The sequence below is a fragment of the Anolis sagrei genome, chromosome 1, assembly GCF_037176765.1.
Source record: "Anolis sagrei isolate rAnoSag1 chromosome 1, rAnoSag1.mat, whole genome shotgun sequence".
In the NCBI taxonomy this organism is placed as follows: Eukaryota; Metazoa; Chordata; class Lepidosauria; order Squamata; family Dactyloidae; genus Anolis; species Anolis sagrei.
The window spans coordinates 166,238,321-166,256,977 of NC_090021.1; the positions used below are offsets into that span (position 1 = coordinate 166,238,321).

At 41.0% G+C, this 18,657-nt stretch overlaps 1 protein-coding gene across 1 annotated transcript; it reads left to right on the top strand.

Annotated features, from left to right (window-relative positions):
- The first annotated feature begins 3,798 nt into the window (after positions 1 to 3,798).
- Positions 3,799 to 17,598, top strand: ICOS (inducible T cell costimulator). Its single transcript, XM_067463841.1, has 5 exons — positions 3,799 to 4,081; positions 6,053 to 6,091; positions 12,629 to 12,964; positions 14,484 to 14,503; positions 16,986 to 17,598. The coding sequence occupies exons 1-5, from the start codon at positions 4,021 to 4,023 to the stop codon at positions 17,058 to 17,060; spliced, it is 531 nt and encodes a 176-aa protein (XP_067319942.1). The 5' UTR covers positions 3,799 to 4,020; the 3' UTR covers positions 17,061 to 17,598.
- The last annotated feature ends 1,059 nt before the right edge of the window (positions 17,599 to 18,657 follow it).

The window sequence follows — 18,657 nt, forward strand, 5'->3', positions numbered from 1 at the left end:
CAGCTTAAAGAGCTGGGCGTGTTTGGACCGCAGAAGAGGGGTTTGGGATGAGACATAATTGCCATGTTTAAATATTTAAAAATATGCCACAAGGAAGAGGGAGCAGGTTTGTTTTCTGCAGCTCTGGAGGCTAGGACTTGGAGCTGTGAGTTCAAAGTACAGGGAAGGAGATTCCACCTGAAAATTCAGAAGAACTTCCTGACCATAAGAGCTCTGAAGAATGAATCAGAAACCATGCTCCTTCTGGAACTTAGGATTTTTCCAGTATGAAAAACATCATGAATGAGGGCTCTTGAGTAAAGGGCAAGATGAACTTGAAGGATCATTCATGCTATCTGGCTAGCTTGGGATGTTTGATAAAGAGTCCCCCTTAGACTGAGAAGATTCTTCTGCATCAGTGTTTCTCAAACTGTGCTCCTCCAGGTGTTTAGACTTCAGTTCCCAGAAATCCCAGCCAGCTTACCAGCTGTTAGGAATTGTGGGAGTTGTAGTCCAAAACATCTGGAAGAGTATGTTTTGAGAAACTATTTTCTACACTATAATTTCTCATTTGCTCATATCCAGATGGAATTTTTAGGTCTTGTGTGGCCCATAATAATAGTAATAATAATAATAATAATAATCCTTTATTTGTACCCTGCTACCATCTCCCGAAGGACTTGGTGCGGCTTACAAGAGGCTGAGCCCAAATACAACAATACATCATCTCTTTGTCTCCCAATTCTCCTAAACTTGGAACCAGGGAAGACCTGCCATCTTCTTTCATTTCCTTATATGCGTTAGGAAAAATCTCCCAAAATAGCAGACTATTTAAAAATACAAAACAGGATACTTGACGGAGCATTCTCACCTCACGGAGAGGAAACAAAACAACTACAAACATTGGGGGGGGGGGGGGGGGTTCCTTAGCTGAGCTTAATGCTATCTTTCTGCTTCTTACTGAGGACTGCAGACTTGAGCAATGTGAGGTTGAATTCCATCAGTATGGACAATGGTTCTGTTGGATATTTTCTCTAGCCTTTAAACACTTTATCAAACTTCAGGCAACACAGCAGAAGTACTGATAGTAACTCTGGAGTATAAACATTAAACAAACAGTAGACTTTATCTTCATTTATCTCCAACCAGGAAGGCTTTTGATCTCTTTATAGCTCCATGATCCAAAATATACACAGTTTATATAATATTTACATTCTCTCCTCCTACTTACAGTATAAAGCTGTATCTGAATCACTGGTTCACCAAATCAAACTCCTCTACATTGGGAAGCCTCAAACACTCCACTACAAGAAAGTCCACATGTTGTGGTTGCTTACTTAATTTATATTCCCAATCAATCACCTGCTGCATTACATAATCCCCATTGCAGCCTATTATTTATTACTTGCAGCTGCCGTTCATTAGTTACTCTGTAATTTACTTCAGTTCTGCTTAGTCACACCTGACTTTACAATTGACAGTGAATCTGCCAGATATACCAAACTCTAACAGTTTCATACAAAGAATTACAAAGATTCACCATCCCAGTGACACAATACCCCCCTCAGCTATAATAATAATCATCATCATCATCATCATCATCTTTATTTATACCCCGCTACCATCTCCCCAAGGGACTCGGTGTGGCTTACATGAGGCCGAGCTCATAATACAACAATGCAAGCAATAACAACAACAATAGATAACTATGAGACCAGATGAGATGTTATAATGTTTATTGATTGTTATAATGTTATTCTTTTAGGTTGTTGTAGGTTTTTTCGGGCTATATGGCCATGGTCTAGAGGCATTCTCTCCTGATGTTTCACCTGCATCTATGGCAAGCATCATCAGAAGTTGTGAGGTCTGTTGGAACTAGGAAAAAGGGTTTATATATCTGTGGAATGACCAGGGTGGGACAAAGGATGCTTGTCTGCTGGAGCTAGGTGTGAATGTTTCAACTGACCACCTTGATTAGCATATAATGGCCTTTTGAGTTATTCTTTTAACTTGTTTTAACTGTTTTTTTTAAATCATGCTTAAGTATTGTATTTGCTTTGTTCCGGGTTCTATTTTTTAAAATTAATTTTCACCAAAGGTTACAATAAAACAATCATAAAAACAATCTCCACCACCACAAAAATAACACCAACAACAAAACAAAAACAAACCCCCACCCTAGTGCGACTTCCGTTCTTCTTACTTAACCTTAATCCGTGTTTTCTTCCTTTTCTTTTTCTCTTTTACCTATCTTCCAACTAAGTTTAACTATGTACTGAGAAAAAGAACTATATAAATTACATCTATCTCTCTTATTTAGCTTAACTTACCCAGTCTTTCCTTTCTATATATTCTTTTAGAGCATTCCAATCTGTTGATTTTATACCTCGTCCATTATTTTGCCTTAACCAATATGTTAGTTCATCCATGTCCTTATTATCAATAATTTTCTCAATCCAATCCATTTTAGAAGGTATCTTATCTTGTTTCCACAGTTTGGCAAATGTCATTCTTGCAGCCGTAGCAAAGAAGGTGAATAGCTTTTCCTTATTTTTACCTTTGAATATATCTGAGTCAAACATACCCAACAAATACATTTCTGGCACTAATGGGAACTCCATATTAAGTATTTTTTTACATTCTGTGTGAATCATTTTCCAATATTTGTTTGTTCTTTCACACGACCACCACATATGGTAGAATTTTCCTTCTTGCCTCTTACATTACCAATATTCCTTATTGACCTGTTTGTACATAATACCTAATTTTTGTGGTGTCATGTATTTGCTTTGTTAACCGCTCTGAGTTGCCCCGAGGGCTGGGAAGAGCGGTATACAAATATAGTAAATAAATAAATAGTAAATAAATAAATAATTTTGGGGAACGCAACTTCCACAATCATTCTACATTTGTATTGTAGAAGGCTTTCATGGCTGGAAGCACTGGGTTGTTATACGTTTTTCAGGCTGTATGGCCATGTTCTAGAAGTATTTTCTCCTGACGTTTCACCTGCATCTACGGCAGGCATCCTCAGAGGTTGTGAAACGTCAGGAGAGAATGCTTCTAGAACATGGCCATACAGCCCGAAAAACCTACAACTCATTCTCCATTTGTTTGTAAGAACTAGGGCTGGTGGGAGTTGTATCCAAAGGCACCTGGAAAACAATGGTGGTCCTCTTGTCTGGGAACCTTTCCCCACTTCTGCTTCCTCTCCACAGGGGATAGACAACCATAGGATTATTATCTATATAAATAAAAATGTAATGTTCGTTTGTGGGATTAACAGAACTCCAAACACTAGACGAATTGACACCAAATTTGGACACAAGACACTTAACGATCCAATGTATGTCCTTCATTAAAAAAATGATTTTGTCATTTGGGAGTTGTAGTTGCTGGGATTTATAGTTCACCTACAATCAAAGAGCACCAATGATGGAATTGAATCAATCTTGGCACACAGAACTCTAATGACAAACAGAGAATTCTGGAAGAGTTTGGTGGAAATGGATCTTGAGTTTTGGAGTTGTAGTTCACCTAAATCGAGAGAGCACTGTGGACTCAAACTCAAACCCCACCAATGCTAGAATTGGGCCAAACTTCCCACACAGAACCCCCATGAACACCAAAGTAGGCCACAGCAACATGTGGCGGGGACGGCTAGTTAAGAATAAAAGCAATGATTTGCATAAGAATGTCATCTTACTATATCTATTTTCAGACTGTGTTCACTTTGTGATTCAAGTTCACAGAATAACCTGAAAACAGAAATGTGTTGTCATCTCAGTTCCACTACCAAGACGTGAGCTGGGAAAACCACAGTGCTCAGCCTTTAATGCTGACGTATTGCTGTGTCTATGTGTGGGATATAACAAGTTGGGGAAACAACTTCTTCAGTTTAAACAAGATAATCTAGGAAACAGCCAAGCAGATTACCTGACTACTAAAAAGCTGGGTGGCACCATAAATATTATTTTTGTTCTAGGCCTGGACTCATAATAGGATAAAAGATCCGTGTTAGTGCCTAACGTTTCATAAAGGATGAAGATAGTTGCTGCTCTGGCTTTCTGCCTTCTGTGCATCCACTTCAAAACTCTTCATGGTAAGTGATATACCATACTCTATAGGTGGTACAAAGCATAAGATCAGGGATGGAGTCAAGAAGCCTGATAATGAAAAGATATCCAAGTTTGCAACGGAGACAATTTAAAAACTGAATAATGAGTTTGGAGCGGAATGAGTTGACAAAGCAGGGAGAAAAACGGAATTGGATCCCGCATAGGAAAAAAGACAGGATATAAATCAACTCAAGCAGTCTCTGCTGCTTGTGTTTCCTATTCTTCTGGCAAAATAGCATGTATAGGTTTGTCTTAATCATATCCAGAATGCTTATGTGCCAGCACGTAGTATTAATAATGATTTATCTTTAGATAGTGCAGTAAAAACACTGCTTTCACATTATTAAAAACAGAGAATCATATTAAAACTAGTGATTCCAGTAAATTTGCCTCTTCAAAGGTGATTGATTGATTAATGTATGTTGTTTGTTTTGCCAGGTTAGTGCTGTTGAAAATAAACCCTCATCAAATATTAACTATCGCATAATTCTGATGATCAAATCAGACAATCCACATTATCTGCTTTGAACGGGATTATATGAGTTTACACTATCATATAATCCAGTTCAAAGCAGATAATTTGGATTTTATATGGCAGTGTGGAAGGGGCCAAAGTGGAGTTGGAGTAGCTTTGACCTATGAGACATAAATTGTGGGATTATCATTTTACTACAACCTTGCATATCTGAACACATTACCAATAGGCTTCAATTTGTGCTATGGCAGGTGCTTAAAAATACATATCCCCAAAATGGGTCAAACAATAAATTGTTGTTGGGTTGTTGTAGGTTTTTTCGGACTATATGGCCATGTTCTAAAGGCATTTTTTCCTGACATCAGGAGAAAATGCCTTTAGAACATGGCCATATAGCCCGAAAAAATCTACAAAAACCCAATGATTCCGGCCATGAAAGCCTCCGATAATACAATAAATTGTATTTATCTCTTTATTTCTTGGTTTTATTTTGTACAGCTGCTCTTTGATCTTTTGTGTTGATGGCTGAATTGTTTGTATTCCCTGTTGCTTTCCCCCCTCTTCTTAAGACTGAAAGAAAGAGTCAGCATAGTATAGTGCAGGGGTCCTCAAACGTTTTAAACAGAGGGCCAGGTCACAGTCTCTCAAACTGTTGGAGGGCTGGATTATAATTTGAAAAAAAAAACATGAATGAATTTCTATGCACACTGCACATATCTTATTTGCAGTGCAAAAACATTTTAAAAACAATAATTAAAATAAGGAACAATTTTAACAAATATACATTTATCAGTATTTCAATGGGAAGTTTGAGCCTGCTATTCACTGGTGATGAGATAGGATTGTTGTTGTTGTTGTTGTTGTTGTTGTCGTCGTGTGTTTTCAAGTCATTTCAGACTTGGGTTGTCCCTGAGCAAGGGATGGGTAAATGACCTTGGAGGGCCATATCCGGCCTCCGGGCCTTAGTTTGAGGACCCCTGGTATAGTGGTTTAGTGTTGGACTATGGCCCTTTCTACACTGCCCTATATTCCAGATTATCAAAGTAGATAATCCACATTATCTGCTTTGAACTGAATTATACAAGTCTTCACTGCTATATAATCCAGTTCAAAGCAGATAATCTGGATTTTATATGGTGGTGTAGAAGTGGCCTAGGAGGTATATAGCAAACTTCTCATATCAGACTTTCCTCTTTCCACTAATGTTTCATGGTCCATAAACAAAGAAAGTCATTTCACCAGACCATTTCAGGGTGAATCCTTATAGCTCACCCTCTCAACTTATCCACAGATCAGTGTAAGCACTGTACCTTAATTTTTACAAAAAAGGATCCATATTATATTTTCTTATACTATGTGTAGATCACTTACAAAAACTTACATGGTACTAGTATCTTCTGGACAATTCAGAGTTGGGGGTCGGAGAAGCCATACACAATGATGATGCCATGTTATTACCATATTGTTTAATTTCTTTTAGGTGTTTCAAACTGTTCATCACTTCCAGCTTGTGTTAAAGGTATGCTTTTTTTAAAAAAACTTGAAAAATTACTGTCTCTTGAGATCTAGTAACCATATGACAACTACCTAGCATGGTAACCAGTTTAATAGACCAATATCACCTATCACAGTAGAGCAGTGTTTCTCAGCCTGGGGGTCGGGACCCCTGAGGGGGTCGCGAGAGGGTGTCCGAGGGGTCGCCGAAGACCATCAGAAAACACAGTATTTTCTCTTTGTCAACTGGGTTACGTGTGGAAAGTTAGGTCCAATTCTATTGTTGGTGTGGTTCAGAATGCTCTTTGATTGTAGGTGAACTATAAATCCCAGCAACTACAACTCCAAAATGCCAAGGTCTATTTCCCCCAAACTCCACTAGTGTTCACATTTGGGCATATTGAGTATTTCTGCCAAATGTGGTCCTGATCCATCATTGTTTGACTCCACAGATGTAGATGAACTACAACTCCCAAACTCAAGATCCATGCCCACCAAACCCTGCTAGTGTTTTCTGATGGTCATGGGAGTCCTGTGTGCCAAGATTGGTTCAGTTCCATCACTGGTGGAGATCAGAATGTTCTTTGATTGTAGATGAACTATAAATCCCAGCAAGTACAACTCTCAAATGATAAAACCAGTCCCTCCCCCCAACCCCATTAGTATTCAAATTTGTGCATATTGGGTATTTGTGCCAAATTTAGTCCAGTGAATGAAAATACATCCTGCATATCGGATATTTACATTACGATTCATAACAGGAGCAAAATTACATTTATGAAGTAACAATGAAAATAATTTTATGGTTGGGGGTCACCACAACATGAGGAACTGTATCAAGGGGTCACGGCATTAGGAAGGTTGAGAACCACTGCAGTAGAGTATGTGTTTGTCTTGAATGGATACTGATGAAAATTGCTTCTAAAAATTGTCTGAGATTCAGAATAATAAAAACAAAACAGAGCAATAGAACCAAGTTTGGATTTGGTAGGGATGGTCCTGGTTATCCTTCCTGCTCCATTTTTGGCTGTTTTAAAATGTCCCAGTTTTTCCTTTTCTTTCTCCTTTCTCCTCCCACTTTCCCTCTTTGTCTTGTGCAAATTTAGTCCAAAATGCAAAAGTCAATTGCACTCCATCAGTAGGGCGGAGGGAAGATGCAGATCTTGTCTTTTACTGTGGGCAAATGAAAACTGCTACAGCTCCTCCTGGCATGTTTATAATGTTTACCATCTTGGCCACTCTCTGTTGTTGGTTGGTTCCAAGTGTCACCTGGAAACTTTGGGAGACTAATTAAAAAGATGCAGAGAATATAAATCCTTCAGCTGGTGGGTTTATCATGTTGTGATAGTTTGAATGTGGCTGGCAGCAGTGCTCAAAGAGGACAAGGTAGAAGATCAGGTCCTTATGTAGGCCTTGTCTGCACAATGTTAGAGTGCCTACACCCCATGGAGGTCATATTTAAGCAGCATGTGCATGGGGATTGCAGCTGATGATTACCACAATGCAATGCACACTTGAGCTTACCTAGGACTGATTGGAATCCATAAAGCTTAAACATGTCAAGATCTATTCAGAGTTGCATTTCATATGCTGAATATGATTTAGGAAATAATTACAACTAGGCACCCTGTCCTAGGATGCTGCCAAGATGCAGCCAGGATGGAGCCCATCACATGACAGTGACAATGATGACAATTGCTATGGAAATTGACTATGGACATGCTTGATGGAGTCTCTTAACTACAGCATTCGGCTCAAATAAGGCCACCAGGCTGTTATTGAAACAGAAACAGATTTTAATTAATTAATGTGATTTAATGTTTTAAATATATGTAATTATTGGATCTCCAGCAAAGGATCACCGCCTTGTCGGGGCGCTGGAGCTTGAGCACCTCAATGATGTCATGAGCGAAACCGTGAAGGGACACCCAAGACGGGACGGTTGTGGCAGAGAGGTCAGACCAAGAGTGATCCCTGGGGAAGGCAATGGCAAACCACTCCAGTATCCTTGCCATGAAAACTAAATGGACCAGTACAACCAGAGATATGTCGGTATGCCATTGGAAGATGGGACTCCCAGGTCGGAAGATGGCCAAAATGCTACTGGGGAGGAGCAGAGGATAAGTTCAACTAGCCCCAGATGTGATGACGCAGCTAGCTCAAAGCCGAAAGGAAGGCTAGCGGCCGACGGTACTGGAGGTGAACGACGAATCCGATGCTCTAAAGATCAACACACCATAGGAACCTGGAATGTAAGATCTATGAGCCAGGGCAAATTGGATGTTGTTATTGGTGAGATGTCAAGACTAAAGATAGACATTCTGGGGGTCAGTGAACTGAAATGGACTGGAATGGGCCACTTCACATCAGATGACCACCAGATCTACTACTGCGGACAAGAGGAACATCGAAGAAATGGAGTAGCCTTCATAATTAGTAAGAAATTCGCTAAAGCAGTTCTTGGATACAACCCAAAAAATGACAGAATGATCTCAATTCGAGTACAAGGAAAGCCTTTCAACATTACAGTGATCCAAATATACGCCCCAACCACAGCTGCTGAAGAAGCAGAAGTAGATCAGTTCTATGAGGATCTGCAGGACCTACTGGATAATACACCAAAAAGAGACATTATTTTCATTACAGGAGACTGGAATGCCAAGGTGGGAAGTCAAGTGACAACAGGGATCACAGGCAAGCATGGTCTGGGAGAACAAAATGAAGCGGGCCGCAGGCTGATAGAATTTTGCCAGGAAAACTCACTGTGTATAACGAATACTCTCTTCCAACAACCTAAAAGACGGCTTTATACATGGACCTCACCAGATGGTCAACACCGAAATCAGATTGACTACATCCTTTGCAGCCAAAGGTGGCGGACATCCATCCAGTCGGTGAAAACAAGACCTGGGGCTGACTGTAGCTCAGATCACGAACTTCTTATTGCTCAATTTAGAATAAAACTAAAGAGATCAGGGAAAATACACAGACCAGTTAGATATGATCTCACTAACATTCCTAGCGAATATACAGTGGAAGTGAAGAACAGATTTGAAGGACTAGATTTAGTAAACAGAGTCCCAGAAGAACTATGGACAGAAGTCCGCGACATTGTTCAGGAGGCGGCAACAAAGTACGTCCCAAAGAAAAAGAAAACCAAGAAGGCAAAATGGTTGTCTGCTGAGACACTGGAAGTAGCCCAAGAAAGGAGGAAAGCAAAAGGAAACAGTGATAAGGGGAGATATGCCCAGTTAAATGCGCAATTCCAGAGGTTAGCCAGGAGAGATAAGGAACTATTTTTAAATAAGCAATGCATGGAAGTGGAAGAAGACAACAGAATAGGAAGGACAAGAGACCTCTTCCAGAAAATTAGAAACATTGGAGGTAAATTTCAGGCAAAAATTGGTGTGATAAGAAACAAAGATGGCAGGGACCTAACAGAAGCTGAAGAGATCAAGAGAAGGTGGCGAGACTATACAGAAGATCTGTATAGGAAGGATAATAATATTGAGGATAGTTATGACGGTGTGGTGAATGAATTAGAACCAGATATCCTGAGGAGTGAGGTTGAATGGGCCTTAAGAAGCATTGCTAACAACAAGGCAGCAGGAGACGACGGGATCCCAGCTGAACTGTTTAAAATCTTAAAAGATGATGCTGTCAAGGTGATGCATGCCATTTGCCAGCAAATATGGAAAACACAAGAATGGCCATCAGACTGGAAAAAATCAACTTATATCCCCATACCAAAAAAGGGAAATGCGAAAGACTGCTCCAACTTCCGTACAGTGGCCCTTATTTCTCATGCCAGTAAGGTAATGCTCAAGATCCTGCAAGGAAGACTCCAGCAATACATGGAACGAGAGTTGCCAGATGTTCAAGCTGGGTTTAGAAAAGGCAGAGGAACGAGAGACCAGATTGCCAATATCCGCTGGATAATGGAGAAAGGCAGGGAGTTTCAGAAAAACATCTACTTCTGCTTCATTGACTATTCTAAAGCCTTTGACTGCGTGGATCATAATAAATTGTGGCAAGTTCTTGGTGGGATGGGCATCCCAAGCCACCTCGTCTCTCTCCTGAGGAATCTGTACAAGGACCAAGTAGCAACAGTAAGAACTGACCACGGAACAACAGACTGGTTCAAGATTGGGAAAGGCGTACGGCAAGGCTGCATCCTCTCACCCAACCTTTTTAACTTGTATGCAGAACACATCATGCGATGTGCGGGCCTGGATGAATGCAAAGCTGGGGTGAAAATTGCTGGAAGAAACATTAACAACCTCAGATATGCAGATGACACCACTCTGATGGCCGAAAGCGAGGAGGAGCTGAGGAGCCTTGTAATCAAGGTGAAAGAAGAAAGCGCAAAAGCCGGGTTGCAGCTAAACGTCAAAAAAACCAAGATTATGGCAACAAGAATGATTGACAACTGGAAAATAGAGGGAGAAACCGTGGAAGCCGTGACAGACTTTGTATTTCTAGGTGCAAAGATTACTGCAGATGCAGACTGTGGCCAGGAAATCAGAAGACGCTTACTTCTTGGGAGGAGAGCAATGTCCAGTCTCGATAAAATAGTGAAGAGTAGAGACATCAGACTGGCAACAAAGATCCGCCTAGTCAAAGCCATGGTATTCCCTGTAGTCACCTACGGATGTGAGAGCTGGACCTTGGGGAAGGCTGAGCGAAGGAAGATCGATGCTTTTGAGCTGTGGTGTTGGAGGAAAGTGCTGAGAGTGCCTTGGACTGCGAGAAGATCCAACCAGTCCATCCTCCAGGAAATAAAGCCCGACTGCTCACTGGAGGGAAAGATACTGGAGACAAAGTTGAAGTACTTTGGCCACATCATGAGGAGACAGGAAAGCCTAGAGAAGACAATTATGCTGGGGAAAGTGGAAGGCAAAAGGAAGAGGGGCCGACCAAGGGCAAGATGGATGGATGGCATCCTTGAAGTGACTGGACTGACCTTGAGGGAGCTGGGGGTGGTAACAGCTGACAGGGAGCTCTGGCGTGGGCTGGTCCATGAGGTCACGAGGAGTCGGAGACGACTGAACGAATGAACAACAACAACAATTATTGGATGTTATTATGTACTAGCCATCCCCTGCCATGCGTTGCTGTGGCCCACATGGGGGTTCTGTGTGGGAGGTTTTGCCCAATTCTATCGTTGGTGGGGTTCAGAATGCTCTGTGATTGTAGGTGAACTATAAATCCCAGCAATTACAACTCCCAAATGTCAAGATTCTATTTTCCCCAAACTCCACCAGTGTTCACATTTGGGCATATGGAGAGTTTGGTCCAGATCCATCATTGTTTGAGTCCACAGTGCTCTCTGGATGTAGATGAACTACAACTCCAAAACCAAAGGACATTGCCCACTAAACCCTTCCAGTTTTTTCTGTTGGCCATGGGAGAGCTGTTTGCCAAGTTTGGCTCAATTCCATCATTGGTGAGGTTGAGAATGCTTTGATTGTAGGTGAACTATAAATCCCAGCAAGTATAACTCCCAAATGACAAAATCATTTTTTTTTGAGTGAAGGACATACATTGGATTGTTAGGTGTATCGTGTCCAAATTTGGTGTCAATCCCCCCAGTGGTTTTTGAGTTCTGTCAATACCACAAAGGAACATGACATTTTTATTTATATAGATTTTATTATGTGTACATTGGACTGTTGCCAGCTGGAGGCCGCCCTGAGTCCCTCCGCCCGGGGGGGGGGGGGGGGGGGGAGAAGGGTGGGGTACAAATATCTGTAATAAAATATTAATAAATGACAGAGGGCTACTTCCTGCAGTGCTCCATCCTGGATGTGTCTCAGCAGTGTAGTGAGAGATTCCCCCGGGAAAATGGGTGACTACTTGTTTTCTCATTGATTAAGCGGGGACAGTGTGGGATGAAGCTAGAGGCAGATGGGATGGTAAGCGGGGAATGTGGGGTGCCACCCGATGGTTTTGCCCGCTGTCTCCCAGCTTATGGACCTCTGTCTGATGAGATCCTAAAGCTGATTCCATTAAACAGGGTTCCCCTAGTCCAGTGGTTCTCAACCTGTGGGTGTTTTGGCCTACAACTCTCAGAAATCCCAGCCAGTTTACTAGCTGTTAGGATTTCTGGGAGTTGAAGGCCAAAACATCTGGGGACCCACAGGTTGAGAACCACTGCCCTAGTCTCTGTGTAGCATTTTCAGGGTGGTGGTGATTGTAGTAGTGGAGATGCACCAGGGGGAAGAGATGATCTTCTAAAAATGTATTCAACCCCCAAAAGTGTATTCAACCCAGTAAGTCTTGCTCATATGCTATGGGGGTCCAAAGAAGACTAGATTTCAATGAAGCTGTAGATCAGAGAGAACTTTCTTTCTGATTATGGAACCAATAATTGGACTGGATGGATCATCAGAGCTTGGATGTGGAGAAATGATGTAACTTACTCCTGTTTCCTCTTTTTCTTTAATGCCATTGTCTTTAAAGAAAGAAGAAAATAAACAAACAGCTAACTGAAGTTCTAGTAACAGAGTTATTCTTTCTCCTGTTAAAAATCAGTCTTGTTGATCCTTTTGTCTTTCTCCAGGCAATCTCTCTGCAGACCTCCTCTCTCATGCTCAGCAAATTGATGAATTTCCAAAAGAAAACTTCACATTTCACTGCCCTGTGCATAGTCAAGTGAAAGGTTTTCATATAAAACTGTGGAAAGGACAGAGAGAAGTCTGTACTTTCTATAAAGACAACGGGAAAACATCTCACAAGTGTGATGAGTTTTGTGATGTAGTGGCTCATAATGACAGAGTATCATTCATACTGAAAAATTTAAAAAGCAAACACAGTGATACTTACACCTGCTGCCTAGAAATCGTTTCCCCGATCTCTGCTCAGTGTAAAGCAGGTGAAAAACATCTATATATTGAAGGTAAGCTGGTTGTCTTGGCTTTTTCTATTATAGTTGATAAAAATATTTGGAATTATTTTGAAAAGGTCAGAAACATGTTTCTTGAATGTTGAGGAACCCTGATGAGGAGAATTCAGGACAGATGAGAACCATCATGTTTGGAACTTATTCTGCTTTACATCTGCACATTTTTGAACAGATATCTGCTGTGTATACTGGGGAAAAATCCAGAAGCTAGCGAAACAAAGTCAGATTGATCTTCCAAGGTCAAATCTGAAAGTCCTCTTGGATCTTTAACAGATGCATGAAACGAAAATTCTGCCAATTGCAGGTTTATCCATCACAAAAGTGTCATGTTGAAAAAAAGGCACATCTGGTAAAATGCTCATTTCTATGCTGTGCAATTAAGTGTATGCTATGAGGCCTAAGAGTCATTAGGGTGAAAAGGGAAAAACATATTTCTTCATCTCAGAAGGTATGAAGGCAGGCCCATAGCCAGGATTTTGATTCGGGGGGAGCTGAGTTTTTTTGGGGGTGGGGTGGGGGGGGGCTGAGTTTCGGGGGGGGGCTGAGTCTGAGTGAAAGAGGGTCTACCCTAGCAAACCTTTTGTATCATTACCCCAATACCCCCATGCATATGTGATATATTGAGTATGGTGATCAGATCATGATATGAATAAACATAACAGTTTAAATAATGCACCAGTAAGGCCTTTTCGCGAACCACCATGAGAATTTGGGGGGGGGGGGGGGGCTGAAGCCCCTCAAGGCCCCCCCCCCCCGGCTACATGCCTGTATGAAGGGATTGAGAGAGAAGCTCCTGAGCCAAGTATTTTAGGATTTGGACTTTATGGAAAAAGAAAGGGGGGTGGGCAGTTTTCTGGCCATGACTTGTACTTTAACACTCGGCATAGACCACTGGTTCTCAACCTGTGGGTCCCCAGATGTTTTGGCCTTCAGCTCCCAGAAATCCTAACAGTTGGGATTTCTAGCTGGGATTTCTGGGATTTATAGGCCAAAACATCTGGGGATCCACAGGTTGAGAACCACTGGCATTGACAAAGGCAGTTTGAACTGATACTGGTTTCCTGTATTGCTCCAAACAATAGTAATAATTGCTTCCTGGCTCAGACGCAACAAGACACTAAGATTAGTTGACCATTTCTCATCTATTACAAGGTGCTAAGAGAGTAGAGATGTCAGGCATGGACTACAGGAGAAACCGTGGACAACTGTGTCACATATTCTTCATCACCTGCTTTTCTTCCATCAGTGGTGAAAGCCATAACTATGTTATTGATAGGTGTCATCACTGCTGAGGGTGGTTGTTGGTGGAGAAAAGAGAAATCAAGAACAGCCATTAGTCTGTATCACACAGACAGCTCACTGTGGTGGTCTTAGAATTCAAGAACTAATCCTAGGTACTGTATTGCTTTTGTTCAATATTCAGCGAAGCCTTGCTTGTTTTCTGAATTGAACTCATGGATACTCGTTGGAGTCACTGCATTTTGCCTTGTGGTCTGCATCTTCTGTTTAATAGTTTGCTGCTTCAGAAATGCGGTGAGTTTTTCCAAAACCCCTTCCCCATTCTTGTGGAGATGCAATGGCAGTGTTGGGCTTTCAATTACTGACAATTTAAGTAAGTGGGGCAACAGCGTCTGCATACTAAAGGGAAACTGCTTTGATGAACAAAATCGAGCCATTTACTTACTCCTGGAATTAGTCACCAGTGGCAGCAATTTAGTTTTAATTTTTTACAAGACAGAGTTGTTTATTGATTTAGACTCAGAGCCTTAGGAGAGAGAGAGAAAGAAAAAGAGAGAGAGAGAGAACTTTGTGCTCATCAGCAAAAATATCCAAAGAAGCAATTCCCTTGATTGCTTCTTTCCAAAGGAGGAATGAATAAGTGGTGAGTCCTGGCAAGCTCTGAAGTCATTTAAGCAGCATTTCACAGCCATGGGAAGTAGACAGAGATCATGACTGATTTTTGGATTGTTCTTTTTCGAATTTAGGTGGGTAGAGACAATTAATATACTTTAACCAGAGTGTTCAGAGCCTTCTGCTGGTATAAAATGGTGCAGCCAGAATGTTAAATAGGCTTGCCTATAGGGTCTACGCAACTGTCCTGTTGTAACAACTCTACTGGCTGCCGGTTCATTTCCAGGCATAATTGAAGTGCAGTTACAACTTACGGCTCAGAGCAGGTTATTTGAAAGAGCGTATTCGCCCATATGAACCTGTCTGTATTTAAGATATCTGGAGAGTGCAGTGTCTCTACCCCACCATGTTTATAGATACATGGGAAAGGGCATTTTTGATGGCTGCCCCAAGGTTAGTTTTATTGGCAGGTGAACACCTTTTTGTTTTGGCAGGCCTTTGAGTATTGATTGTTAGGGGGAATGGGTCTTGGATAATATGCTGACTTTTCTTTTCTTTTAAAAATTATTTTATATTTTTAACTTATTTTAATTTTTCATAATTTCATTGCATTTGGAATCTTTTTATATCGTCTGTTTTAAGCTATGTCTGTTTTAAACGGTCTTGACCCCTAGTCTGGTGAAAAAGTGGGATAGCAACATCAAAGTTGTTGGTACAGGCAGTCACCAAGTTACAAACACTGACTTACAAATAACTCCTAGTTAAGAACAGGGTGAGACAACAGGAAGTGAGAGAAATCTACCCCTCAGAAGGGAAATTCACTCCTGAAAAAAATATCAAGGGGGAAAGGATGTTTTATCTGAAGTTTTATAACCAGTCCTTGTTTCCACAACAAGCCAATTTTTTCAAAATCTAATTAAAAGAAAGTGAGGTGAAATCTTCTGAACGGGGCACAGACAGCAAAACAAACACCACGGGGGTGTTAGCCCTTCCTGTCAGGCCTGTAGCCGGGGGGTGGGGGGGGTGGGGTGGGGGGTTAGGGGTTCACCCCCCCCCCCAAATTTTTTCAGGTTAAAAAACAAACCTGGTTTACTCATGAATTTTAACTGGTTAACCAAATCCCCATGGTAAGTCTATGAGATGCAAAAAATTAAGAGTCCCTCCAGAACTGCAAGCACTATCTCAAGTGAATATTAACAATTTATTCACACTGGCATTACTTGCAGCAAGAGCCGATGTAGCGAAGCAACCAAGTTGGGGGGGGGGGGGTGTTGAATGCTCTCATTAAGGAGGCCAGACTTGGTGGAGGTGGTTGACAGGGGCGGAGCTGCAGGCTATTGAAGGTTGCTCTGCCCCCTGCTGTGCTTTTTTCTTCAGCGTGAGCTAGGAGGCAGGTTTAACCCCCCCCTGAAATTTTCACCCCCCCAAAATTTTCAACCCTCCCCGAAATTTTCAACCCCCCCCCCCCCCCCAAATTTTCAACCCCCCCCCCAAATTTTCAACCCTCCCCGAAATTGTTTTCTGGCTATGGCCCTGCTTCCTGTCCTATCAAAAGCTATTCATTCATATACTTATACATATAGATACACGCGCACACACATATATATCTGGAGCTACACTTAAAAATGTATCCTTTCTAACCTACATAAACATTCAACTTAAGAACAAACCTACAGAATCCATCTTGTTCATAACTGTATACGTATCTTGGGTCAGTACAGGCATTGGTGAGCTTTCATTAATACTTGCTTACTGAAGGGAATATCCTGGTTTGGAGGTCAGGGGGATAAATGTTAATGTTGCATTTCACATATTGCAAAGCACTTGCTGCCTCCCAAATCAGTTTGAATATTTGTGTCAGAATGTGCTGAAGAAACTGTGGAAAAACTAATTGTCCTGCAAAGAAAGAAAAGCTAAGGCTATGTATATTTGTGTTAGTGTTGATGCTTGCCATTGATGAGGATCATGTGTCCTCCCTCCATATGGTGTAGGATTACAACTTCCATCATTATACATTGATGTAATAGAACTGCTGGGACTTGCAGCCAACAAAACCTGGAAAGATGCATACATCTCTATATGTATAGAAATTGCCATATGTATAGAAAGTGCCACTCTAATATCCATCCACTCTAATATCCATCTAATATCTTTTTGTCCTCAGGTTTGCCAACATATCCAAAGTTCCCATGACTACAACAATGAATATATGTCTATGGCAGCAGTCAAACCCAGTTAAATGCTCAGAAACCTGAAGCCTTTGACAACAATCTGAAGAAATGTAGCAGTCTTCTAAATCAAAGTGACATCTGAAATTAGTCTTTTTGATTAACTTTTTTTTCTGGTGGTCTGACCTCACATACTATTGTGCCAGACTTTTTAGCAATAGGAATGAACTGACAGGAGTCAGAATGAAGTATCAGAGTCATGTATTTACCTCTTTCATCTGCCTGGATAGTCTGGAGAAAGAGTCCTGCCAAGTTGACTTTCACTGCCAATTAAACTAAGGACCTCATCACACTGAGGTCCACACAGCGGGTGTTAGCTGAGGGATTCACCATGCGGTATGGTAAATCCAGCAGGTAGTGGGGGGAATGCATCAACCCATGCCCCACATCTCCCCTTACACATCCCATGGGGGGAAAGGTCGCTGCTCAACTTTCCCCCATGCTTTCCCCATCCTTCTCAATGAGAACACAGGAAGCCTCACTTGTTCTCATTGTTTCATCTTATGACAATTTTTCCACAGTTGAGAGATGGACTCCTGCTGGAAGTAGATATACATCATTTGATGGGATCCAGTGGGCTCCATCCCTCAACTGTGGTGAAAGGTTCATACGATGGGTAAATTTACCCATGCAATGAGATCATAAGCGTATTGTTGCATCCAAGCCACAGACTGGTTTAAAACAGGAGGAGAATCCAGAAAGGATTTGGAATACATGTGCTTTCAAATGAAGCAGAGTTTGTATTTTTATGCCACAATTTCTAGTTCAGACAGAAAGACAGGCCAGCTTTCATATAAAGTGAAAGTTACCAAACTCAATAGGTGTTCTCACTCTGATCATGTGGGAGGAAGAAAATATTTACCAAGTGGTAAATTCAGATTATGCCCCATTATGGACTGAATCATTCTGATACAAACAGAATATCTCTTATATAAAGTGCTTGGGACCATAAGTACTTTGGATTTCAGAATTTTATTTTGGGATTTTGGAATACTTGTATCTGCATATATGTACAGAATGTGATATCTTGGAGACAAGACCCAAATCTAAACATAAAATGAATTTTATTGCATATATTCCTAAAACACATAGCCTAAAAGTAGTTTTACATAATATTTTAAAATAATTTTGTATATGAAGCAAAGTTTGTATATATTGAACCACCATAATGTGACTGTGCCAGATTTCAGACTGTTTTGGAATTCTGCATAAGAGAATAATGCTCAACGTGTATTTAGTAGATGTATCTTTAAGTTGGTAGCAATATGAGAAGAGTATTTTATCATACCATTATTCTAGCTATTGTGAAATAAAAGTACTAATAATTTGCCTTCTTATATCCAAACAAGCAACTGCAGAGCTGGGAAAGTCCAGGACATACCTTTGCTACCTGCTTAGCTGTTAGCTCCTTCTATGCAGGTATTTGCTTTCAAAATTACAAGAGGGTATATTGTGATGAATTCAGCCAAGAGAAAGGAGTTCCAAACTGGAACATCTAATATATTTGCCTGATATTATATGCTTGCAATTACTCAGTCTGCCTATCAATAATGCATTGTAATTATTGTGACAGATATGTTGGACAATTAATGTTTCTAAGCATGAAAA

What these genes read in the sequence shown, in the direction of transcription:
- ICOS (XM_067463841.1), top strand. Translation starts at nt 4,021, where the DNA reads ATGAAGATAGTTGCTGCTCTGGCTTTCTGCCTTCTGTGCATCCACTTC. An exon ending in CCACTTCAAAACTCTTCATG is followed by an intron (nt 4,082 to 6,052) that starts GTAAGTGATATA and finishes AATTTCTTTTAG; the next exon opens with GTGTTTCAAACTGTTCATCA. An exon ending in TTTGCTGCTTCAGAAATGCG is followed by an intron (nt 14,504 to 16,985) that starts GTGAGTTTTTCC and finishes TTTTGTCCTCAG; the next exon opens with GTTTGCCAACATATCCAAAG.